General features: G+C 44.2%; 1 protein-coding gene across 1 annotated transcript; it reads left to right on the top strand.

The window, feature by feature from the left end:
* The first annotated feature begins 11,682 nt into the window (after positions 1 to 11,682).
* On the top strand, positions 11,683 to 13,649 carry LOC143863870 (glucan endo-1,3-beta-glucosidase-like). Its single transcript, XM_077374655.1, has 2 exons — positions 11,683 to 11,748; positions 12,519 to 13,649. The coding sequence occupies exons 1-2, from the start codon at positions 11,730 to 11,732 to the stop codon at positions 13,463 to 13,465; spliced, it is 966 nt and encodes a 321-aa protein (XP_077230770.1). The 5' UTR covers positions 11,683 to 11,729; the 3' UTR covers positions 13,466 to 13,649.
* Positions 13,650 to 27,065: the final 13,416 nt, after the last annotated feature.

The raw sequence follows: 27,065 nt of genomic DNA, 5'->3' as shown, positions 1-27,065 counted from the left end.
ACAGGTCATCCCACGTCACCACGTTCACTCTATAAAAGGGGATTCAAATCTCAAACCAAGGGTAATGAAAAACCTTCTCTCCACCCAAAACTCTTAAAACTAGCTCTGCACTCTTGTTCATACTGACTTGAGTAGGGCCTGTCCGGAGTAACACCCGGGTTGGTCTTCTGACCTCGCTTGCCTTTGTGCAGGACTTAGCTCTCTCAGCAAGACTCAGTCCCTTCACTCCGCTTCACTCTGGTCCCCCAGGACTCAGTTCCTCTGGTCATCTAGCTCAGCTCTTATGTCACTGTCGTACATGTTACCGATTTTCGGTCTAACGCCATCCGTGGGACCCCATAACTAAAAGCTGTTCAATTCCCTTACAAAAATGGCAGGGCGCAAGAGTGCGTGAATACCAACCGCACGGACGACTCAAGGCGCGCTACCTCGCCGACCCGGAGTGAGCGAATCGCCTCACTGGTGGTGGCAGCCTCTGCTACAGCTGAACAGAGTCCGGCTCGCTCGGAACATCTCAATCCTATGCCTACTCCGGATCAAATTCAAGCTCTTTTCCAGCAGATGACGGCTCTGGTCGGTCAATATCAGCAGCTACTCCAAGCACCTCCCCAACCTCCTCCAGAAGCTCCACGACCTATACGGGAAAGATCGAATGTCCACGGGGGAGAGTCAGCTCGCCAAGGAGAGGACCGGACTCACCACCTAAGGCAAGTCCATCCCCCCAGAGCCAGGCATGCTCATACAGAGCAACAACGTCGCCAGAGGCCGCGGTCCAGCTCCGCACAAAGGCACCGAGCTCATGAAGGGCGCATGCCACAAGAAAAGTCCCGCCCTCGTCGAAGGAGTCCGGAAAGTCAGTCCGGCTCTGCGGCGAGCCCATCAGTGGAGAGAAACAGGTCACCGGACCGCCGAGGTGATCCAATGCTTCAAAGGATGGAAGAAATGGACCACCGCATAGAAGAGCTGGCGAGAGATCAGAGGCGGCATACTGTGCGGGCGTTCTCAAGTAGAACGCCGTTTACCGACGATGTCATGGGTGCCCCAGCACCCAGAGGGTTTAAAATGCCTACCGTCCCACAATATGACGGAACCACTGATCCGGTGGACCACTTAGAGACGTTTAGAGCGATGATGCTTCTCCACGGCGCATCCGATGGCTTCCTCTGCAGAGCATTCCCGACCACGCTTACAAGCGCGGCCCGGGACTGGTACTCAAGAATCAAGCCGAACTCCATCAGCAACTTTGAAGATTTTGGGGACGATTTGGTCCGCCATTTCATGAGCAGTAGGAGGCCAAGGAAAACAACAGCATCCCTAATGGCCTTGCGGCAGGAAGATCACGAACCTCTCAAGACGTTCGTCCGCCGCTTCAAAAGGGAGGCACTCCAAGTACCTAATTTGGACCCCTCAGCAGCAATGAGTGCGCTCCTTGCGGGCGCCAGATCCAATGACTTCCGCCGCTCGGTGGCTCGCCAAAATCCACACTCACTGGCGGATCTGATGGCCGGGGCTGAGGAGTACATAGCCGTTGAAGAGACACTGGCAGCCCTGGACTCGACTCGGAGGAGAACCTCTGAGGACAAGAACCCTACCAGGCAGCGTAGGGATGATAAGACCTCCGCCCCCAGAAGAGAGAAATCTCCTCAGAGAAGAGAAGAAAATTTCACGCCTCTCAACACCTCCCGGAAGCACATACTGGCTGCGATCAGCGATGAAGAATTCGTGAGGTGGCCAGCCAAAATGATCTCCAAAGGAAGCAAAAGAGACCAGTCAAAATATTGTCGGTTCCACAGGGACCACGGCCACGACACGGATGAATGCTGTCAGCTCAAGGAAGAAATTGAGCAGTTGATTGGCCGGGGCTATTTGATAAAATATGTCCGAAGTGACGACCGCAGATCAGAGAAAAGAGGGAAGAGTCTTCAGGGCCGCAGCCCTCGACGGTTGCAGCCGCCCCCTACCCAGAACAAGTCTCCTCTGCCATCCAGTTCACAGCCAGAGACTCAACAATCTCAACTGAGGGGAGTCATTGGCACAATTATGGGCGGACCAGCCGCAGGGGGCACATCAACTGCTGCTCGTAAAGCATATGCACGCCGGCTAAACGCCATGCACACAAGCAGCAAGAAGACGAAGACAGAGAACGAAATCTCCTTTTCAGACGCGGACCTGGACAACCTGATACTGCCTCACGACGATGCCCTGGTTCTAACCATGCTCATCGCAAACTGGGAGGTAAAGAAAATTCTTGTCGACAATGGGAGTTCGGCGGATATCCTCTACTATCACGCCTTCCAGAAAATGATGATAGGCGACGACCGTTTGAAACCGGTGAACTCAGATCTCTTTGGCTTCTCAGGAGAAGTCGTGAAAGTGGAGGGGCAGATTGAACTCCCAGTCCTCGTCGGAGAACCACCCTGCCAAGTGTTCACCATGGTCAATTTCCTGGTAGTAAGGGCCACTTCGGTCTATAACGCTATCTTAGGATGACCTGGCCAGAACCTGATTCGTGCGGTAGCTTCGGCATATCACCAGAAGATGTTCATAACACTAAACGGCGTGGATGAAGTTCGGGGAGACCAACCCCAATCCAGGGAGTGCTATGCAATGTCACTCAAAGGCAAAAATGCAGTGGAATCGCTACCAATTGAGATACTCGATTTGAGGGACGAGTGTCGGGGGACTCAATCCGCCGAGGACCTCATCTCTGTCCCGCTGAGCCCAAGCGATAATGATAAAGTCGTTCAGATTGGCTCCTCCCTAAGCAGCAGCATTCAGCACCACCTCACCGAGTTTCTTCAAGACAATGCGGATGTCTTTGCGTGGGCTCCTGTTTACATGCCTGGCATCGACCCAGAGATCAGCACGCACAGACTCTGTGTTGACTCAACTTGCAAACCAGTAAAATAGAAAAAAAGGCATTTCACTCTCGAAAGAAGACAGGCGATAAAAGAAGAAGTGGAGAGGCTTTTAAAGGCTGACTTCATTCGGGAGATTCAATATCCGGGCTGGTTGGCAAACGTAGTTCTGGTCAAGAAGACAAATGGAAAATGGAGGACCTACGTTGATTTCACTGATCTGAACAAGGCCTGTCCTAAGGACAGCTATCCGCTCCCAAAAATTGATCAGCTCATTGACGCCACTGCAGGTCACGAATTACTAAGCTTCATGGACGCTTTCTCCGGATACACCAGATCAGGATGTATGAATCAGATATACCAAGGACCTCATTCGTGACCGATCAAGGGACCTTCTGCTACCGTGTCATGCCCTTCGGTCTCAAAAATGCCGGGGCCACTTATCAGAGGCTCGTGAACAGACTTTTCCAGAACCAGATCGGCCGTAACATGGAACTCTATGTTGACGATATGCTGGTCAAAAGCCGAAGTGCACAAGTTCACGTGTCAGATCTGAGAGAAACATTTCAGGTCCTGAAAAAACACAGCATGAAGCTAAACCCCACCAAGTGCACTTTCGGCGTTAGCTCAGGAAAGTTCTTGGGGTTTATGGTAAGTCAACGAGGGATAGAGGTCAATCCAGAGAAGATCAAGGCCGTGGTAGAGCTCACTCCACCCAAAACTATCAGGGAAGTTCAGTGGCTCACAGGAATGATAGCCGTGCTGGGGCGCTTCATCTCAAAATCTGCAGAAAGGTGCCTACCCTTCTTCAACGCGGTCAAAGGACTTAAGACTGCGCCTTGGACGGAGGAATGCCAGACCGCGTTCGAAGAGTTGAAGCAATACTTGTCCTCCCCGCCACTATTGACAAAGCCGGAACCAGGTGAGGAACTACTCCTGTATCTCTTCGTAAGCACCACGGCTCTGGCAGCTGTCCTAGTTCGTGAAGAGCACCGCCAGCAAAAACCTATCTACTACGTCAGCAAAGTTCTCCATGATGCCGAAATCAGGTACCAGCGGGTCGAGAAATTGGCTTACGCGCTGGTAATGGCGGCGAGGAAGTTGAGGCCGTATTTTCAAGCCCACACTATAAAAGTCCTGACCGATCAGCCGCTTAGGCAAGTTCTCCATCGTCCAGACATCTCAGGGCGACTCGTTAAATGGACAGTAGAGCTGAGCAAATTCGACATCCGGTACGTGCCCAGGCCAGCGATCAAAGCTCAAGTGCTGGCAGACTTTGTAGCTGAGTGCACCATCCCCCAGCAGATCAATGAACCCGAAATGGTTCAAACCCCAGTTGTGGAGAAGGCACTCACAACGGAGGAACAATCGGGAGATGGGACTGAAGCGGTAATCATCCCCGCACCCACAGAACAGAATCCATCAATCGTCGAACCGAACTGGGAAGTGTACGTTGACGGGTCCTCGAACAAGAGTGGCTGTGGAACCGGCCTCATTCTCACCGGGCCTGATAACTTCACTGCAGATTATGCCCTGAGTTTTGGATTCTGCGCGTCCAACAATGAAGCAGAATATGAAGCCCTCCTCGCCGGGATGAATCTCGCAATTCAGACCGGCGCCCAGAAGCTCAAAGCATACTGTGACTCCCAGTTGGTTGCAAACCAAATCCAAGGAGTCTATGAGGCCCGCGACGAACGTATGATCAAATACCTCTCCAAGGTCCGCCAGCTAGCCGGCAAGTTCAAAAATTTTGAAGTCATAAGAATCCCCAGAGCAGAGAATGCGAAAGCAGATGTGCTGTCCAAGCTGGCCGCCTCTGGATACACCACTCTCGGGAGTATATGTATGGAGTTTTATAAAAATTCCAGTATCGAAAGAAAGGCCGCTGAATTAATGCAGGTAAAGCACGATTCGTGTTTGATGGACGAAATCATTGAATACCTGTGCAGTGGTAAACTTCCTGAAGCCAAGAAGGAAGCCCGCAAAGTGATACAGAGAGCCGCCCGGTTTTCCCTCACTGATGAGAGTCTGTACAAAAGATCGTACACCCTCCCATACCTGAAATGTCTCCGGCCAGGCGACGCCGCTTACACTTTACAAGAGGCGCACGAAGGGATCTGTGGAGAACATCTAGGGGGCAAAGCCCTGGCAATCAAAGTGCTACTCCGAGGTCTGTACTGGCCCACCTTAAGACAGGACGCACTGAATCTGGTTAGAAGGTGCGAGAGATGCCAGAAATTCTCTCCCACCATCCACCAGCCTGCCGTGGCGATGGCCCCGATCATCAGTCCACTCCCCTTCGCCGTATGGGGGATGGACATCCTGGGCCCATTTCCTCCGGCCTCCGAGAAACGCATGTTTGTTGTAGTGGCGATTGACTATTTTATCAAATGGGTGGAGGCCGAACCTCTAGCCCAGATCACAGAGCAAAATGTGCAGAACTTCTTCTGGAAGTCGGTAGTTTGTAGATTTGGGATTCCCCGCATTTTGATAACGGACAACGGGAGACAGTTCGACTGCAAGAACTTCCGAAAGTTCTGCTCCGATTTAAAAATCGAACAGAGGTTTACTTCAGTAGCTCATCCGCAGACCAATGGGCAGACGGAAGTGACAAACCGAATCCTACTGCAGGGGATGAAAAAGAGGCTGGATGACAAGGCTGGCCGATGGCCAGATGAGCTTTATCATGTCCTATGGGCGTATCGTACCACTCCGCGCACACCAATGGGCGAGTCACCATTCAACCTGTCCTTTGGAACATAGGCGGTGATACCTGTTGATGTAGGCACCCCATCTCCCAGAGTCACCAGCTTCAATGAACAGATCAATGGTGACGGGCTCCGCGTAAATCTCGACTTATTGGAGGAGGCCAGGGAAGAATCCCGAATCAGAGTCGCCGCCTACAAGCAGAAAGCCCGAATCAGAGTCGCCGCCTACAAGCAGAAAGTATCCAACTACCATAATTCGAAGATACGCCCCAGAGAATTCCGGACAGGAGATTTAGTCCTGAGGAAAGCTGCCGTCTCCCAACCAACGAAAGTTGGAAAACTCTCCCCGACTTGGGAGGGGCCGTATCGAGTGAAAGAATTATTCGCCCAGGAAGCTATAAGCTAGAGACACTGGAGGAGCACCTATTACCCCACGCATGGAACTCCAAGAATCTCAGAAAATACTATCAGTAGTCAAAACGTCAGGCGTGAAAGGTGATTTTGTAAATGTAAATACATGTTAAATATGAATAATATGCAAACTCTTTTGCAGATCTCCACGCTTCTTGGAAACCCAGTTTGCTAAAACTCGGGTACTCATATCTGGAAACCCAGTTCGCTAAAACTCGGGTACTCATATCTGGAAACCCAGTTCACTAAAACTCGGGTACTTCTATCTGGAAACCCAGTTCATTAAAACTTGGGAACTCGCCAGATGAGTTTATCTCGAACAATATTCATCAAAGGCCAACGAGAGAACAGGTAGACACCAAATTATAATTTCCATTCATCAAAAAGTAGGGCCTCGAATGATCATTACAAAAATCCGGCCTCAAAAGGCTGATAAAAAAGTGGGGCCTCGAAGGACCATTACAAAAAGAATCAGATAACACGGCTCAAGAGGCCTCGTGGCTGTCACCTCGTTGTAATGCCTCCTCCGGAACCACTACAGCATCGGTGGTGACCGGCTCCTCGTCAACAAGTGTCGGTGCTTCGGGGAGATTTAGGCCGGTCAAGGTCACAGTCAAGTTGGACGCCTTGACCTGCCCGAGACAGTCAAAGTATCCAATCTTGTAGGCCTCACTGGACAAACTGAAAAGTTCGTCCTCCTTCTTCTGTATGGCCTCCTTAACGGCCACCGTTTGTCTCTCCTTGGCTCTCTCCCTCTGGTGTTAAGGGCTTCGGCTGCTTTCTGCTTCTAAAGGGTTAGCTCCTCCCTAAGCAGTTTCTTCTCCGCCTCCACCCGTCCGATGCTCGTTTGAAGCTCCTTAGCCTCCATCGCCAGCTTACCATTCTCCGCTTCTGACTTCGTGATTGCTTCAGAAAACTTCTTGCTCTTCTCCTGAAGATCATTAAAATACACTCCAATCTGCAGATACAAATGAGCAAGTGTTAATACAGGAAAGCGAAGTAAAAAAAGGATAGAAAGTGAGCGTGCTCGTTGACCATCTTACCTGATAAAGTGAAGAAAATACGGCCTCTTCGGCCGTAGCTGGTGGCTCGTGGAGAACCTGCTGCTTGTCCTTGCCGAGAATACATTTGCTCTGAATCTCGACAGCCACTCGATGCCAGTATCATTTTTCTGAATGGCCCAGTTGGGCCGAAAAACGTTGTCCCCTACCCTCGCCGGGGGAGGACGGGCTCCGGCTCCAGCGGACGTCCCTCCCGACTTCGAGGATCCCGCTCCTTTGCCAAAAGCACCAACCAGCTTCACCGTGGTTTTGCCTTTGGGAGGCGGTGGAGGCGCAGTGTCTTGGGTATAAGCCGGACTCGCCATCTCGGATGCTTTCTTTTTTTGGCTCTGTTAGGCCACTTGCTGAGCCCCCAGCTGAGCCCTCGGAAGAGCCCCTTGTATTAGAGGAACCGGCCAGGGCTCGCTGGATTCCCCATCTTCGACATAAAAGAACCTATTCTTCCACGTGTGTATTGAAGAGGGAATACCAGTGATTATTTTCAACTCGGAGCGCTGGCTAATATAAATCCAGCCCCCCTCCTTATGCCTCTTAAGGTGAGCACAAGCACGGAATAGCGGCACAGATACGCTTCTTTCTAGCCGACCATGAACAAGGTAAACGAACCCGATCAGTAATCTCCACGAGTTCGGAGCAACCTGGGCTGGAGCCAGTTCGTAATATCGAAGCACCGCGGTGAAGAACGGGTGCAAAGGGAACCTGAGTCCGGCCCTCAACGACTCATCATAGATACAGACATCCGAACTTTCGTTACAAGCCCTATCTCCCTCTGTCGCCGCCCTCAGCTTAAACCTTGGGGGCACACAGTACTTGTCTCTAATGTCCTTCATCATGGACCCATCAAGGTAGTTCTCCTCGACAAGAGCCCGCATATTGTATTTAGGATTGGCTTCCATCTGGGCCCTAGGTACAACTTCAACGGCCCGGCCAGGAAGGAATGTTGTGGACGCCTCAGCGACGTCACTACCAACACTCCCTTCTGCTCGGAGACTACCCGTTGGGAGTGGAGTGACGTTCAGATCCAATATCACCTCGTCGTGATTCTCTCTGTTGTCGCTATCTACAATCTCTACTCTAACGTTTGGACTTTCCATTACTAGACTCTGAGCTACTGGAGGAAGACTCCGAGTCGAACTCGGAACTAGAACTACTATGAGACATGAAGTAGAAAAGAGAAAGGCTGAGAAAAATACCGGGCAGAGTAGAAAGCTCCTAATCCGCGAATGACTCCAACCACACACTACGCAAGCCGACAGATCAGAGAGAAAAAGAAGAAGAAAAAGAGTGAAAGGTGAAAAGTGAAAAATGAAAGATAAAAACCTCCTTTTATAAAGCTTTACCTAAGGCGGTGTGCATTTAATGCAAGACGCAAGCTTTGAGGGTGCTTGAGTGGTGCCACGTGTATGACGGACACACACTTCGAGGTGAAGGTATGGATTAATACGCACGTATCTCCAAAAAAGCTAAGGGCCTCCGGACGGAAGATAATGGTCGCGTCCATCACGAAAGTCAGTCCGGCCCAAGCCGGACTGGATATGACGCGTTCTACTAAACGACAAAAGTCAGTCCGGCCCAAGTCGGACTGGATATGACGCGTTTCGCTAAACGACAAAAGTCAATCCGGCCTAAGCCGGACTGGATATGACGCGTTCTACTAAACGACAAAAGTCAATCCAGCCCAAGCCGGACTGGATATGACGCGTTCTACTAAACGACAAAAGTCAGTCCAGCCCAAGCCGGACTGGATATGACGCGTTTCACTAAACGACAAAAGTCAGTCCGGCCCAAGCCGGACTGGAGATGCCGCATCCGCAAAATGACAAAAATCAGTCCGGCTTAAGCCGGACTGGATATGATGCTTCGTTAAACGCCAGTCCGGCCCAAGCTGGACTCATTTCCAGGCCGGATTTCCGGACTCATTTCCGAACTCATTTCCGGACTCATTTCCAGGCCGGATTTCCAGACTCATTTCCAGCAAATTTCCGGCCTCATTTCCAGGCTGGATTTCCGGACTCATTTCCGGAGTCATTTCCAGCAAATTTCAGGACTCATTTCCAGAACAGATTCCGCCCATTCAGGAATGTAACTCACCACACTTCCCCAAGTCACCACAATAACTTGGAGAACTGGGGGGCAACTGATGGGGTGTAAAAACACCAGCCTCTAGCGGGCCGCCACCTGTCCCGCCACCTGTCCTAGGAGTAGGTGAGCTCCAGCCTCTAGCAGGCCGCCACCTGTCCTGGGAGTAGGTGAACTCCAGCCTCTAGCGGGCCGCCACCTGTCCCGCCACCTGTCCTGGGAGTAGGTGAGCTCCAGCCCCTAGCAGGCCGCCACCTGTCCCACCACCTGTCCTGGGAGTAGGTGAACTCCAGCCTCTAGCAGGCCGCCATATGTCCTGGGGTAGGTGAGCTCCAGCCTCTAGCAGGCCACCACCTGTCCTCGCACAGGTCATCCCACGTCACCACGTTTCCCTCTATAAAAGGGGATTCAAAACTCAAACCAAGGGTAATGAAAAACCTCCTCTCCACCCAAAACTCTTAAAACTAGCTCTGCACTCTTGCTCATACTGACTTGAGTGTCGAAGGGCCTGTCCGGAGTAACACCCGGGTTGGTCTTCTGACCTCGCTTGCCTTTGTGCAGGACTTAGCTCTTTTAGCAGGACTCAGTCCCTTCACTCCGCTTCACTCTGGTCCCCCAGGACTCAGTTCCTCTGGTCATCCAGCTCAGCTCTTATGTCACTGTCGTGCCTGTTACCGATTTTCGGTCTAACATGTCTCACGTTTTGCTAGACTACTGTCCAACCCTTTCACACCACTGTATTTATACCATTTTGTAATATTCTATCGCCATCTACAGTTAACTCGAGCATTTTACCTATATTTCTATTATTCTGATTTGGATGAGTGGTGCAAAAATACATTAGTGTCATCCTACCTGTACACTATCCACAGGGGTGGAGCCAGGAATTTGGTTGAGGAGGGGCAGAACATGGGTGAGGCCCATTACTCTTTTACATTAGAGGGTTTCTCCCAAGTAAGAAAGTGGGCTAGTATAACTTTTCCCTTACATTTCATTTGGTGGGCCAAATTATATTACACATGTTTTGATGGGTTGGGTCCACTGTTTAACACTCCTAGCATGGCATGGGTAATTTGTTTTGGGATGGTGAAAGTTCGTGGAGTCTGGTATCATTCAAAAGGTATTGTACAACTTACCATATGATGATCCAAACCGTTCATTTGATAGGCCAGAATGTAAGGCTATGCCAGAAAACTCATTTCAATAGAACGATCCTAGCTCTATGAAAGGTCTCCATAATATGCAATTCCAATACAGATCGTAGGGCTAGGATCATCCTATTGAAATGTGTTTTTGGGCTATGACCCTAACATCGGAAATACATTGCACCCCAAAAACCATTTTCATTGGGGTGCAATGTATTTACGATGTGATCCATCAAATGGACAGCTTGGATCATCCTATGGTAAGTTATACAATACTTTTTAAAAAATAATTTGAACTATACGAGTTTACACCATATTATAACTGATATATTTTGAGCGTATCAGTGGAGAATTTATATGGTGCTTGTATGTGTGAATTCTAGTTTTCTTCTGGGTCCCACTTCAGAGGATGATCAAACCGTTCATTTGTGGGCTACAAATCTACAATGTCATAGGAGATTTTAAGTTCGCTAGAGAGAGAGAGAGAGAGAGAGAGAGAGAGAGAGAGAGAGAGAGATTAATTGAAGTTGAAAAAAAAACGCTATGTTCTCATCCCAGAGAGAGAGAGAGAGAGAGAGAGAGGTATTAATTGCAAGAGTCAATTTATGACAATTACAATTTTGGACAATTTTGTACATAGATTATTCGAAGTTGAAAAAAAGCTATGTTCTCATCTGAGAGAGAGAGAGAGAGAGAGAGAGAGAGAGAGAGAGAGAGAGAGAGAGAGAGTTAATTTCTGACAATTACAATTTTGGACAATTTTGTACACAGATTATTCGAAGTTGAAAAAAGCGCTATGTTCTCATCCCAGAGAGAGAGAGAGAGAGAGAGGTGTTAATTGCAAGAGTCAGTTTCTGACAATTTACAATTTTGTACACAGATTATTCGAAGTTGAAAACAACGCTATGTTCTCATCCGAGAGAGAGAGAGAGAGAGAGAGAGAGAGAGAGAGAGAGAGAGAGAGAGAGAGAGAGGTATTAATTGCAAGTCAATTTCTGACAATTACAATTTTGGACAATTTTGTACACAGATTATTCGAATTTGAAAAAAGGCTAAGTTCTCATCCTAGAGAGAGAGAGAGAGGTATTAAGTGCAAGTGTCAATTTCTGACAATTACAATTTTAGACAATTTTGTACACAGATTATTCGAAGTTGAAAAAAATCCTATTTTCTCATCCCAGAGAGAGAGAGAGAGAGAGAGAGAGAGAGAGAGAGGTATTAATTGCAAGTGTCATCCCACCTGTACACTATCCACTACTTAATTTTACTTAGGACGGTTTCATCACATACGAGAAGAAAAATGAAAAGGATTCCTAAGAGTTATTAGAAGTAGAGGAAGGATGGTGACAAATTTAATGCACGTCCACTTTCCTTCTCTATATAAGGAGAAAGTATGTAAGGATCGATGTATCTTCTTCTCACTTCTCAGTGTGTGTGGTTGGATAACCTATCTTTCTCTATCTCTCAATGGCTTCTCTTGCTCATGGTAAAGCCTCTCCTCTCTCTCTCTCTCTCTCTCACACACACACACAAAGCAACTAGTCTTTCATGATCTTGTTAGGGAACTTCGAAACTTTATATTAAACATGGTTGGTCAATAACATGATTTTCCATGCCAAGTGTTGTATTTTTACCTTTTCTTTTTCTTTTTTTCTATCATTTTGAAGAAATCGGTGTAACTATGGCAGAACGAAGACATATTGAGCTGTGGTTTATGTTTCTTTCATTTTCAATACATATATATTGGAAATGATTATTCTGACTCTTTTTCGGGCATATTTACCCTTTTTTGTTTTCCTTTTATTGAAAGTATGACTTTAGTTTTGAAGAAGCATAAAAATAAATTGGTTGAAACCAAAAGAAAAACTCGAGCTTACATATGAAAATGGTTAAAAATGAAAATACAGTATTCTATATATGGGATTGGCTAGGTAATTTTATATAAAGCCACATCGCGGCTCACGTTTAATAGTGAGAACAACCACCTCCGATGAATAAAAAGAGTAACACAAAATCTGCTACGAGGTGGCTGTTCTCTCATTAAAAAGTGAGCCGTAAAATGGCTTGATGATAAATTCCTTAATTACGACGTGGCTGTTCCTATATATGGGTGTTTACCTCTCTCTTTTTTTTCTTTTTTTTTTTTTACTTTCATTTTGGAATTGCAGTCACGTTCAGGTCTACATGCATGCACATATATGTACGAGACATTTGTTTCTTAACTCTCCATATATTATATATTTGATGATGATGCAGGCTCTAAGGCTGGCTTCAATTCTGGAATAGATGGAGACATTTCACCAACTCCCATTAATACCTTAATGGATTATCAGAATAACATCTACAAAATGTGGCTTTCAAAATATGAAAGTGAAGATCTTGAAATCCTTGCCAATACCCAACTCAAATTCAATATCACCGTTGCAAATTCGGATCTCCAGATATTCGCCACCAAGCCTTTGGCTGTGCATTCTTGGGTTCAGAAGAAAATATTTTATTTTATGCCGTTCATTGACTTCCAATATATCTGCGTGGGTAATGAGGCATTGTCCACTGGAGACTCAGACTATGTGCTTCCAGCAATGAAGAACATATACGACGCAATCCATGAAAACCCCCCAACCAAGAATATGATGATTAAGGTGTCGACAATCGTCGGAACATCCGATCTTAATGACTACAAACTTAAGAATCCTCCCTCCACTCAGCGTTTCGCAGACCGCATCATAGGCAACCTAGTGCCCATCCTTGATTTCCTTTCCTCCCATGACACCCCCCTCTTCGCTAACATTTCCCCTTACTCGGAGTATAATAAACACCCAGACTATCCTTCTCTCCCCAATTACCTCTTTACCGCCGAAAAACCTTTCATAATCGATGGACATTATTCGTACAAATATGTGTTTGATGCTATGGTGGATGGGTTCTTTAGTGCCAACGAAGAGTTGCATGTGACCGAGCAAAAAGAAAAAGAAAAAGAGTTGCATGTGGGCGATGTTAAACTTGCCGTGGTGGCAGCTGGATGGCCTCGCAAAGGACTGCTGACAGCTGGACATCCTCAGGGAGCAGGAAATGATGCATCGGTTGCTAATGCGCTGACATACAACTCAAATTTGGTTAAACATGTGCAGATTGGGACTCCCAGGTCGCAAGTACCTCTTGAGACCTACTTTGAACCCAGCATATACTACAAGACAATGTGAAGCTTTGCCAAGGGAGGTGGGAACTTCTATTACCGCTACTACTACTAGTATTATGGTCTATCTGATTCTCCTCTATCTATATGCATGTCTCTCTATGGATGTAATAATAAATCTTTAGTTTGTCTGTCCATATATCTATGAATGTAAAATAAAGGGTTGAGGTTGTTATACGGATGAGCCTCACTTCAATAAATAAATCTCAAGTTTGTTTAGTCTATACTTCTGGTGCATGAGAACGTGGCAAGGTCATTTGTGATGATCGGAGTTAAATTTTAGAGAATTTGCAGTGATGTAATCCCACTAGTTGTAAGCTTACTATATGATTATATTGCCTATTGAATGTTACAATTATATGCAGTGATTATCGAAACGTAGTACGTATCGAAATTCACAAAATCAGATGTGAGTAACAGTCCAACTATGCTAGACGTAATTTGGAAATCATGATTTCTTGTTTCCACTCAGCTCTTGTGCCCAAATTAGTAAAAGAAATATAAGTCCTGCACTAGTTGACGGGAGTTATGAGCCGCAGGTTAAAATAGTGGATGGATCTAGTTGCATCTAATGTGTTGAAACCTTTTGGATGGATATGATCATTATGTTTATTGCTTGAATAGTGGGAGTGCGTTTATTATCATGGCATTGTATGTCGATGATATTTTGTTAATTGGAAATTATATGAATTTGATCATAGAAATAAAGAATTGGCTTAAGACCAAATTCGAAATGAAGGATATGGGTGAGGCGAACTTTATCTTGGGTATTAAAATCACTCGAGATACAGAAAATAAAAAATTATCCTTGTCCCAAGAGTCATATCTTGAGAATGTGTTAAAGAAATTTAAAATGGATATATGTAAATCCATTGATACTCCCATTTATAAGGGAACAAAGTTCTCTATTAATTCTCAAGATGCAAATATGCTTTGATACCAATGTTTACATGAGAAAAGTTGATCTTGCGGTTGGATTGTCTTCAATCAAACCCGCACTAGTTAGATCTTCCGCCCGTCGTCAATCGATCTTGCCTTCAATACGCCGTGTGTTTCCTTTGAACATTCAAAAAAGAAGTGAATAAAATATAATATCCAGTCAGTAGAAAACGTTTTGGCAGAGAGAAATAGTAGCGAGCATTAATTATGGATAATCTGGTTTTCCCTCTTCACAAGAGTCCTTTTTTTTAGCATGGATTGTATAATGGAATAAGGATCAATTACTGTTGCATGCTAGAGAGTTGAAAAAATGACGAGAAAATGTTGAGTTTTGAAAAAACACTAACAAATGCTACTTTATTAAAAAAGAACTTTTTAGGACGAAAATACCCCTAACCTTACTTTATCTTTCTCTTCTTTGTTTTTACACTTTATCTTTCCGGCGATAGAAGCCTTCTGCTCCGGCGATAGAAGCCTTCTTCTCCGGCGATAAAAGCCTTCTTCTCAGGCGAAACATCTTCATTTCTCCGGCATATGCTCATTTGTCTTGAGAGGTTAGAAGGAGTTCTCTAGAGACGCCCCTTTCTCATTTTCTTTTTCTTCCTCCAAATATCCAAATTCTCATTATCTTTGTAAGTATTTCCCCTTTTCTAGTGGCTGTAGCCAAAATCAGTTGCCCAAAGAGCTTTCACTAGGCAAAAGTGTAGTGGAAGCCAAAATGGTACTCGAAGCAAAATGTAAGTTAGGCTAAAATGATAGTCGAAGCCCAAAAAATGCTAGTTGAAGCCAAAAAAAATTACTCCAAGCCAAAAATGATAGTCGAATCCAAAAAATGATAGTCGAAGCAAAAAAAAATGATAGTCGAAGCCAACAAATATTTCTCGAAGCTAAAATATATTAGTTAAAGACGAAAAAAGTTCCAAATGTTACTGGAATTTAAAAGTTTTAGTCGCAGCCAAAAACATGTTAGTCGAAGCAAAAAAACCAGTTATTCGAAACCTAAAAAACTTTAGTCGAAGCGAAACGGCGAATGTTACAGGAAACACATTTTTTACTTCGACCAAGTAATTTTTGGCTTCGACCAAGTAAATTTTGGCTTCGATTATCTTATTTTGGCTTCGAGTACCTGTTTTTGCGTTGAGAATAAGAGGGGGAGATCTCTGAAAATAAGTAATCATTTGATGTCCATTGGATAGCACGAAAATGATGAACATATGACTTTGCCATAGCATCTCTTTTACAAGTTTAGAAGTTAAGAGAGGTAGTGGAGTTTTCCATTAGCCACAGTAACACAACAAAAAATTATCAAATGGGGTTTCTCAACATGTCCATAATCCAATTTCTCCTTCTCATCTTCCCATTCTATTTTATTCCTCTGCTCACATGACGATATAAACACTGATAGATCGGTGCTTTTGGCTTTCAAGAAAGGCATAGTTGTTGATCTTCATAATCCCTCAGGACAAAGGAGCATCTGCTGCCAGAGAAATGAGATGTTTCGCCGGAGAAGAAGGCTTCTATCGCCGGAAAATCTCGTCGTTTCACACAAAATGCATCGGAGTAAAACCTAGAAATGAAAGAGTGTAAAACCTGCAAGTAAAAGAGTAAAATGGTAAAACCAAGAAGAGAAAGATTAAAGTAAGTTGAGGGGTATTTTCGTCCCTAGTAACCTTTCTTTTAATAAAGTAGCATTTGTTAGTGTTTTTTCAAAACTCAACATTTTCTCGTCATTTTTTCAACTCTCCAGCATGCAACAGTAATTGATCCATGGAATAATTACATATTTAATGGCAATATCCCACGTCTCTATTTTGTAGGAGCCACAACGTCCATAATGAGTGAGGTGGCAAGTGGTTACAAAATAACCTAATCAAATTCACCCACCTTTTCCTCCAAGAGTTATCCACAACTAATTAGCCGTTAGGCAACCCAAAAGCATTTTCTCCATCTCCCTATTTATTAGCCTTATGGAGAGGATTTTATGGAAATTGGTTGACACACCCAAATCAAGTTGTCCTGCACGCTGACTTGGCAGTGTCCCTATTAATTCTCAAGATGCAAATATGCTTTGTAGTTTAATGAAAATTAATGCTAGTTTTTGTTAATATATATTTAATAAAACATGGTGTGTATATGTGTATAAATGAATGTTTCTATCCAACGGTGAGGATTTATTGCTGGCATTTATCCATCACCCGCGGATCTTGACCGTCCAATGGGCTGTTTGGCCACATGGTTCTACAGGTTCCACGTGAAAGCAAAATAGTCCCACATTAGAAAAGTGTAACAATGTGGATGGGCTTATAAGGGAATGGGTTCCTCCCCTTAACAACTAGCTTTTAAGGGCGAGTTCTACCCTGTAAAGAGTCCCTACAAGTGGTTTCAATGCTACGGCATGGTAATCCCGGTATGCCTCCGAGGATGGAAAAATCCCTCAGGGAAGATCTTGTAGTTCCCACGTTCCTGCCGCGCTTCCACGTGGAGGGGGAGATTATTGGGGGTTCCACGTTAAAGCAGAATAGTCCCACATCGGAAAAGTGTAGCTAGCTTTTAAGGGCGAGTTCTACCCTGTTAAGAGTCCCTACAAAGCATTCCACTATATGGTACAAAAATGACCCTATCCTCTCAGGACCCTAGGAATTGTATTTAGTCTACTTTCATCAACTTGAATTTATGGGACCAACATGGAATGACATGGGTGATGGGTCCCATTGTTTTCGCCAATAAAGATTAGATGGACCGAAGCTTTCACATTTCCTAACAGGCCAATCTCTTCTTGATGAATGAAAATTACCACGATCCAATGCGTACATGACATATTTGTTTGGTGATCAAGACCGTTGATCTGCTGGGTCATCATAGGAGGACCCAATGGGTCTGGGATTGATGCTGAACGAAGATCTCATTAAGATGGTTGAGATGTGAAAAAAAGATGACTTAGAGACATATTTAGGATGTCTTTTTATGGGTGATAGCTAATAATATTCAGGGACCCGATAGTTTTACATAAGGCAGTGGGGTCCATGCCATGCATATTCATTTTGTCTTAAAATATATTTCCATGAGTTTTTATATGGTGTAAGCCCGTATAGTCTAGTACTATTTGAAAAGTATTCTACGACCCACACCATAGGATGATCCAAAGTGTCTGTTTGATGGGCAACAAATTAAAAATGTTGTGTCCAAAAAAACATTTCCATAGGTGATCCTAGCCCTCACAATCTATAGGGGAATTGCATATTATGGAAACCTCTATAGATTAAAGAGTTGGAATCATAATATGGAAAAATGGAAATGATTTTTGGAGAACAAACTATTTATGGTGTTGCCCATCTAATGGACGGTTTGGATCATCCTATGCTGTGTGCCGTACAATACTTTTGAAAAATAGTGGACTATACGGGCTTCCACCATAGGGGTGTCAATGGATCCACTTCGGATTGGATCCACTTATGTCTTAGTCACGATCCATTCAAATCCCTTATCGGTCGGATCGGATTCGGAGTGTTCTTCAGATCCTACTTTTTGTGTCCCGGTCACAGTCCATTTCAAATCGGACCATCCATCGGAGTGTCCTAGTAGGTCCTACTTACAAAACAACAAAAAATCTCAGCTTTCTTCATTTGAAATGAACTCCAAAACTTCCTCAATTCAGAAAAGAATTAGTCATTATATCTAATAACAACCCACGATTTTTAGAAAGCTTTCTAGTAACTAACCATTGCTAAGGGTGAGTTGCAAGTTTACGGGAAGAAAAACCGATTGAGGAAAGGAAGAGAAAAAGATGTGAAAAAGGGGGGAAGTGGAAAGTCGTAAGCTAAGCGATATTTACTTCATTTTTATGAAAATTCCTCTCATTTAAGACTTAATATAAAAAATATTTTGAGGGTATTTTAGTAAAAGGATTTCGGATTGTGACTATCCATCGGAGTTTTTTGCCATGTCTTGATCACAATCCAAATTTTTTCGGATCTTACGAATAGGATCCAAAATATGTCCATGGATCCTTCTAATGTGCATAGATTCTGTCTATTAAGGTTCGGATTCGGACTATCCATCGGACTGTCTGGGTCCATTTACACCTAATAAAATCTCTCTTACCTTGTCCCCCTCTTATAGTGTTTTTTCTTGTACTATTGTTAGAGAGATTGTAAACCTTTCCTTTTGGGTAGTGATATTCCCCCAGGGATAAATCCCCAACCCTTTGACCGGTTGGGCAGGCAACACGCAGTGACGTTCACCCTACAAGCGTCTCTCTTCTCTCTTCTCTCTTCTCTCTTCTCTGTCTCTCTCTCTCTCTCCCTCCTTGGTGGGGCCATAACCCTTGCCCAAAAAATCATCTCCTTAAGTGATCCTAACTCTCCAAACAGGACATACTTTTACATGAGCCCTCATTGTATTAGATTGGAGGGTTAGGATCATACGATGGAGATGACTTTTGGGGCACAACCTATTTACGTCGAGGCTTAACAAATGAACGGTTTGGATCTTCAAACAATCGTAGGCCCCACCTATTGATTGGATTGAGTTGGTCATTTGTATATCTTTGTGTTTATAAGACTATTTTGCAACGTTGGATGGGATGAAATGTGAAGTTTCAATGCTTTTTTTAATTATTTTCAGACATGGGTTTTAATCCAAATGGCTTATAATCTCCACTTTTCTTTGATTGAGCTGTTGTATTTGAAGTGACAAAATTCTGGTTTTTTTAATTGTAAACGGAAACAAATTCTGATATTTTACTTCTCGCGAGTCTTATTTTAAAAAAGGTTATAACCTTGTCCAAATGGCTTATAATCTCCACAACCCTTTTTTTTAATGATTCTTACCTTAACCTTGTCCAACCCTCACAGTGTTTTTTTCTTGTGCTATTGTTAGAGAGATTGTAAACCTTTCCTTTTGGGCAGTGATATCCCCCCATAGGATAAATCCCCCTCCCTGTGACTGGTTGGGCGGGCAACACTCAGTGACACTACACCCTATAAGCGTCTCTCTATCCCTCTCTCTGTGACCCTTGGAGGGGCACAACCCTTGCCCAAAAAATCATCTCGTCAAGTGATCCTAACTCTCCAAACAGGACAGACTTCTACATGAGCCGTCATCATATTAGTTTGGAGGGTTAGGAACATCCTATGGAGATGACTTTTGGGGCGCAACCTGTTTACGTCGAGGCTTAACAAATGAACGGTTTGGATCTTCAAACAGGGTTAGGCCCCACTTATACTTATTCTCAAAAACCGGAGCTCTCTCTCTTTCTTTTATTTCTTTGAGCACAAACCCTTGGTGGGGCCAACTCAAGGTGGCAACTGGGCCGTGCCTGCCCGAGGCACGCCTGGCACGGCATGCCATGGGCCGTGCCGGTACGGCATGATTGCTACAGTGGCCGTGCCGGGCTGAAGGTTTAGGCACATGGCACGAAACAGCCCGGCACGACAAAAAACAGTGTAAAAAGGGCTTTATGTGGCTGTTTTCTCGTGCCGGCACGGCACGACACGGGCCACAGGCTGTGCCATGCCTAACCTCCAGCACATTCGTGCCATGCCGTACCTAGCCCGCGGGCCGTGTGGGCTGCAAAATTTCGTGCCGGCCCGTTTGCAACCTTGAAGGCCAACAGTGAATTGTGTAGATCTTTGAAGGTGGATAGAATAAAAAGTATAATTTATTTTAAAAAATCACTTTGAGCACAAACCCTTGGCGGAGCGTCGTATAAAAATCTCTACAGTTTGAAGAGTTAGGATCATCTTAGGGAGATGATCCTTTGGGCAAGGCCTATATACTCTGTGTATATACTCTGGGTCGCAACAACTGATTGGTTTGGATCTTCAAATATAGTGATCCCTCGATTGATTTTTTTTTTTCAAAAATACTCTCTTTATGTTGTGCACTTTCTAAAAAGATATGAAGTGTTTATAGTTGGACCCCACTAAGGATTTATGTTCAGATAGAAAAGGGAGAGTGTTGGTTGTGAGAGAATGGGTGGGCCCACCTTGTTCAAAGATCTAAACAATAGAGTTTTTGGGCCCCACCGGGGAGAGAGTAGGCTGATGTACAAGTTGTGGCTTCACAACCAGTGAAGGGGATTTATCCTAGAGAGAGGGGTAAAATATCACTGCCCTTCCTTTTTATAATATGGAAATATGAGATTTTAAATGGTGTAAGCCTGCATGGTCCCAAAAAGTACTTTTGTAGCAACTATAAAAAGAAGTTCCTAACCATAACCCTAACCCCTCAGCCCCTTATCTTTGTTTAGGACCAAGCATAACCACACACAACAAAATCCCCCGATCGAATTGGGAAGTCCTTGAAAACCCTAAAAACCCCATTGTCCAAAAATCATCCCTCGTTATCCGCCTTTTCGTTTCTCTTTTGTACCCTATCGACAACCGCCAAAACCCTCAGAATTCAAAGCTCTCCCTCTGCAATCTTCAATCTCCAAACCCTTTCTCTTTTTCAATCTTCCAATCACATTTTGGCCTTTACAAGCCCAAAATGTCTCATCATCTCTTTTAGGGGCCGTTTGGATATATGAATTTTATAGTCCAAGATTGTAAAATCCTGAATTTTACAAGCTAAAGCCTAGTTTTGAAAGCTAAAATCTGGTGTTTTACAGGATTGAGTGGTGACACATCTTAGTTACGCATTAAAAATCCAGTTTTAAGGATTTGAAATACAGGTTTTCGCTTAAAAAATCTAGGTTTTTGGTTGTAAAATCCTGGATTTAAAATTCTATGTATTGAAATGGGGTCTTAATGTTTTGGTACGTTTCATGTAAAGCAAAGAAAAGGAAAGTGCAAAGTGCGCCTAAAAAAGCGCCAATAAAGCGCCCTATAGCCCATTGCCCACGCCGTGCGTGCGTGTGCGCGTGCGCGTGCGCGGACGGTGCGTTGCACCGTCCCGCGGTTCGACCCACGGCTAAGACCCTATGTGCACATAAACAAATAAGAAGAAAGAGTGAAGCTTTATATGCTCAACTCTTTCTTTCTTACGAGTCGGTACGGGACTATCTTTTCCCTCTACTTTACACTCTTCTCTTTCTCTTGCAAAAAGTAATTATTTCCAAAGAAAAGTTTTTCCTTTTCCAAAACACACTTAAAGAAAATATTTTCCAAAAATTGTTTTGACCAAAAACACTTGATTTTGAAAAATCTTTAACAACCCCCCACCATTTTCAAAATCCAAAAAGGTTTTCTCATCAGACTTGGAATTTTTATGCATAAATAAAGGTATCTTTCGATTTGAACTTTTACTTAGTGAAAACACATCAAAGTTAACCAGAATTGCATAGTAGACATGTCTTTGAACTAGCGATTCTATTTGGTTAACCGGACACATCTCACACATAAGAATTTATCTCTTTAGGCAATTTCTAAAAAACCGACACATGAATTGGCCTTGTGTCTATATCTTGGTTTCATGAGTGCTCTAGAAACTAGCCAGATCTCATAGGAAGCCGCACCACTCCCACACTCACATAGGTAGACTTATCAAGAGTGCCCCTGTAACTATAACACTCCAACACTTTGTTATAAGTCTATTAAGAGCTCAAATACTCAGCCTTTCCCTTTTATACATTACAGGTACCAAGCACTTTACCTTTGGACGAAAATATAATATATATTATAGTGCTTGCAATCACTCCATATGATGTACTTTGACTCATTGAACTCAAGACTTGATATTTATTCAAGTGTTGAGTCGAGGTTCCATCATTGGTGACTATTTGGTAATGGCTTTAACCCCATCCCTAATGATGTTTTACACACCATATCTCTCGCAAGAGCTTTAGTAAATGGATCAGCCAAATTTTGGCTTGATCTCACAAAATCAATAGTTACTACTCCATTAGTAAGTAACTCTCTCACAGTACTGTGTCTAAGTCCTATATGCCTGGACTTACCATTATAAACATGATTATATGCCCTTGATAGTGTGGCCTGACTATCACAGTGGACATAAATCGATGGCATAGGATTAGGCCATAACGGAATTTCCAATAACAAATTCCGAAGCCATTCCGCCTCTTTACAACATGCTGCCAGAGCTATAAACTCTGCTTCCATAGTGGATGTTGAAATGCATGTTTGTTTCTTAGAGGCCCAGGAGACTGCTCCCTGTAGACACCCACATTTTGCTTTACTTTAACCAACAATAACCTAATATATGTTTTAGGTCATTAATATCTTGATCTGACTTTACGGATCATCAATCGGGACAAAATAAGATAGGGTCACTTCATAGCCCGAACCCTGATTCCATTCCGAGACCCGATTTCCGTAAATCGTTAGATCAATGGCAGATCTTGACCTGGGTCTAACCATCCAAAACCACCTAACCTCTCCTCTCATCCTAACCATCCAAACCTCACCTAACCTCACCTAACCTCTCCTCTCATCCTAACCACCCAAACCTCACCTAACCTCACCTAACCTCACCTAACCTTACCTAACCTCACCTAACCTTACCTAACCTCACCTAACCTCACCTAACCTCCTATCCCATTCTCCTATAAATACCCTCTCATCCCACCATCCAACAAAAAGAAGAAAAAGAACCCCTCTCTTAGAAAATTCATCCCTCTCCCTCATCTCTTCAAGGGTTCGGCCATCCTTGCCGGATCGGGTGATTTTATACGTTGGGTGATATATATCAAAAGCAGTCATTATCAAGCAAGGAATCATCTTCAAGGAATTACCATCAAAGAAAAATCAAACACAAAGTGGGTTTCCAAAGAGGTAGGCATTTATTTCAATTCTATGTAGGGTCTGTTTTCATGCATATCTTTTACTTTAAAAGAAAAACCATGTTAGGAAGCATGTAGGGTCTGTTTTCCCCCTGGTTAGCCTCTGGTTAGACCCTGGTTGCACCCAGGTTCGCTGCTGGTTGCACCCAGGTTCGATGCTGGTTGCACCCTGGTTCCCTACTGATTCGCACCCTGGTTCCCTGCTGGTTGCACCCTGGTTCCCTACTGGTTCGCACCCTGGTTCCCTACTGGTTCGCACCCTGCTTCCCTGCTGGTTGCACCCTGGTTCCCTACTGGTTCGCACCCTGGTTCGATATTGGTTCGCACCCTGGTTCCCTGCTGGTTCGCACTCTGGTTAGACCCTGGTTGCACCCAGGTTCGCTGCTGGTTGCACCCAGGTTCCCTGCTGGTTGCACCCTGGTTCCCCTGCTGGTTCGCACCCTGGTTCCCTGCTGGTTCGCACCCTGGTTCCCTGCTGGTTCGCACCCTGGTGCACCCTGGTCCGCACCCTGGTTTGTACCCTGCTTCCTCCTAGTTAGACCATGGCTAGTCTCGGGTTTGCTCCTAACTTAGACCCGACTCACTTGACCCTAACCATTAACCCAATCCAACCAAGTCATATCCCAACACAATCCGAGTCGCATGTCTGAATCCATTTGGCCGAATCTCATAAGCCCGCCCACTTTGAATTCCGAAAATTCAAACCCTTGATGATTCCAATATGCTCAATTCTTTGATGCAAATTCCCAATTCCAAAATCCCATTGCTATATCAATGTTTTTGAATCTCAAGTCCAATGCTCAAATACAAACCCGATTCCTGATCCAAATACCAAACCTGTTTTCCAAAATCCAAGCAACCTCCCCAGCGGAACTACGTGTGGCTTGATCCCCATCGCGGGGTACGTAGGCAATTTGGTACTCCCAAGTTCAGTCGCACCTTTCTCTATCTTTCCCATTCCCTCACACTATTCATCATCTCGATTCATCTCGTGTCTCTCGGAACCATTGGATTATGGTTTCCGTCGTAAGGACCCTTAGAGCCCAATTTAGGAACACCGGTGTCGTGTCGTGTCCTAAGTTTTAGGGAGTCTTAGGTTTTAGGGAGTCCTAGAGTTAGGAGTCCAGCCTCATCACGGACGTTTGCTATGTATAGCAACCGTGCCATAGGTCTAGTTACACTAGTCACCCAATCTTTCCCTAGGACAAGCCTAGTAAACTAGGATGTAGGCAAACCTGCATTAGTCTAAGGGACCATTTGCATTTAGATGAGAATCATATAGCATCTTAGATGAAATCTTAAGATAATAAAATCCTCAACTTGAATTAAATAACTTCTCCTAAAACTGTTGAAACAATCAATCCCGTCTAGGTCGGTGTCCTAGTTGAGTTAGGCATAAGTAGCTTAGCTTAGGTGCACCGAACTACGTCGACTCTGATCCCAGTGAGGCTTGGGTACGTAGGCAGCTTGGATGTCTGATGGCATACCACCCGCGAGTCGGCATCACAACAAATTGTGGTGTTTTGTATATTAATTTTCTTGTAAATGCTTAATCAAATCATTTAGGGCTTTCCATGAAATTAGAATTCTAGGAGAACTTTCACTTAGATTGAATCCAGACAAATTAATAAATCAAGATACACATCTAGGATTCACATTGAAATTAGATCATAGGATGCATATCACTTAGTTCGCACATTAACATAGAGTTGAATGAGCCATTTAAAATAAATTTAAAAGAGTTAGCTTTTGGAATCGAAGACCGATTATCGGGCAAGAATGGTGCATGTGGCGGATAACTCCCCATACCTTCCATTCTCGTAACCAGGTAGCGAGTCTAGATTTCTGGTTAATTTCGGGTCCTAGATCCCACATCTAGGTGGCGACTCTGTCATTCTCTTTCGTGTGGAGTTCGGATTGCCTTAGTGATCCCAAGTTCACATGAAAGATGAATTCAAATCAATATTAAAATGCACACGCCAATCACGTGGATACGAGAGACCAAGAGAAGAGAGCGCGGCGGCTCGCCCCACGCCCCTCTCGCGGGATCAGGGTACCACAGTCTGGCGACTCTGCTGGGGACCACCTAACTTCATTAAAATTTCAAAAGATAATTCATTTGAATTTAATTTAACTGGCTCATAAAAACTCTATACTTGTTAGATTAGTTTGTCTTGTTTTATTTTCTCATCACATTTTACTCGAACTTAACCTAACAAAACCTGAGGGCATCATAGATTGCGCAAACATATTGCACACACTTACATCACTTGCATCTAAACTCTTGCATCTCACGTGCACACACGTCCTATTTTAGGAACCCGGAGTGTTATCTAGCATGGTTGACTGGGATTTCATCACCTGGTGCCTCTGTGCTAGAGAAGCATTCCACCCTTAGCCTAGTACCTTTATGGTACGTAAACGGATCTCTTGTTCACGTACTGATACGCCGGACACTGGTACAGTATATCGAACAGGGATTCGCGCTAAGGGAACTCTTGGCCTTACCCCTAGATTAACCCACACATGCATGTAGTATACGAACACATGTGCATCATGTGTGTGAGCCTAGTTTAGGATATCCTACCCATTGGTGTCTAGATTAGGCCGTGGTCCATCTTCCAATGGTCACGATCGGTCCTTAGATACACGAACAAAGTCATGAGTCGAGATTCTCTCTCCACTCCGATAGATTAGGATTAGGGTTGATGCCTTCAGGTAACACTGATAAAATGTGAAAAAAAAAAAAAAAAAAAATTTCCCTTTGGGTTAGGATATAAATCCCATAATTTTCAAAGATCTCATAGGATTAGTCATTCATGATCTATCCGTTGAAAGCAATCTTATGCTATCTCATCTAATCTTTTGATCGTGCGTCTTTCGTTCTTCTGTCATACGATTCGATCGTATCTTCATGCCATCCCCTAACTGGCAGATGCAGAATCTCACAATCTTTCGATTATGCGTTCTCATGATCTGATCATGCCTGGTCCAGATAATCCAATCTTGCTTGTACCCCTGGTCTGTTCCTCCTCTAGGGGCTACCTTTTTCAAGATTATTTTGCTAAGTCCTTCAGAGTTCACTCTCAGAATCATTGAGCTAGGGGCATTTCCCTATGCGAATCAGTCATCATTGTCCAAAATTGAAAGTATCAGCCATGATGATGTTCAGAACGAACCAGCCTTCGCCGAGCCTTCAACGCCAAACAGTTGCAGCAGTTAAAGTTTTAGTCACTTACTATTTTATGTTGAGTCAGTCATCATGGTCAGTATAATTGTTGAGTCCGGTCTTACAATTCAAGGTCAATGCCTAGTCCAGGCAAGTTATCTTTTGATTTTTCTATTTTAGGGTCGTGAATCCTGAGCATGTTCAGAATAGGTTGTCAGATGTAAGAACTTTCTCTTTAAATGAAATTGGAAGTCCCAATAATTCACTTGTGTCCGTTTCTTAAGTGTGCTTCTGATCTTAAAATAAGACTCCCTCCTCAAATGAGGACAAAATTGACGAAACTCCACTTGAGTCACAACGATTACTTGAACAAGAGGAGGAGCGCCAATCTCAGCCTTTCAAAGATGAAATTGAAGTGGTAAACACTGGCACTGAAACCTTGATCCAGTAAATGCCGATTGAAAATACATTACCCTCTAAAGAGTGTGAAGAGTTGGTAAACCCATTTTGAGGATAAAAAGATGGTCCGGTAAGCGTTACCATTAATGCCAAGAGAAAGACCCAGATAGAAGGTTCAAGAAAGAATGAAGTGAATATCATATGCTATGCAAGGGGCATGGAGTGGAAACAACTTTCATATTTCCAATCAATAACCTTGGTTCTCAAACTCATAGCATGAAGCCAACAAATTCAAGATAAGAAGTTCAAGAGCAAGCATTGAAAAGTGATTATCGGATATCAAGAGTTACAAATCCATAG

The sequence above is a fragment of the Tasmannia lanceolata genome, unplaced genomic scaffold (assembly GCF_043159265.1).
Source record: "Tasmannia lanceolata isolate RefF3 unplaced genomic scaffold, GAP_Taslan_0.1 ptg000003l, whole genome shotgun sequence".
NCBI lineage: Eukaryota > Viridiplantae > Streptophyta > Magnoliopsida > Canellales > Winteraceae > Tasmannia > Tasmannia lanceolata.
The sequence above is the reverse complement of the archived record's forward strand: the minus strand, read 5'-3'. Positions and strand labels throughout refer to the sequence as shown.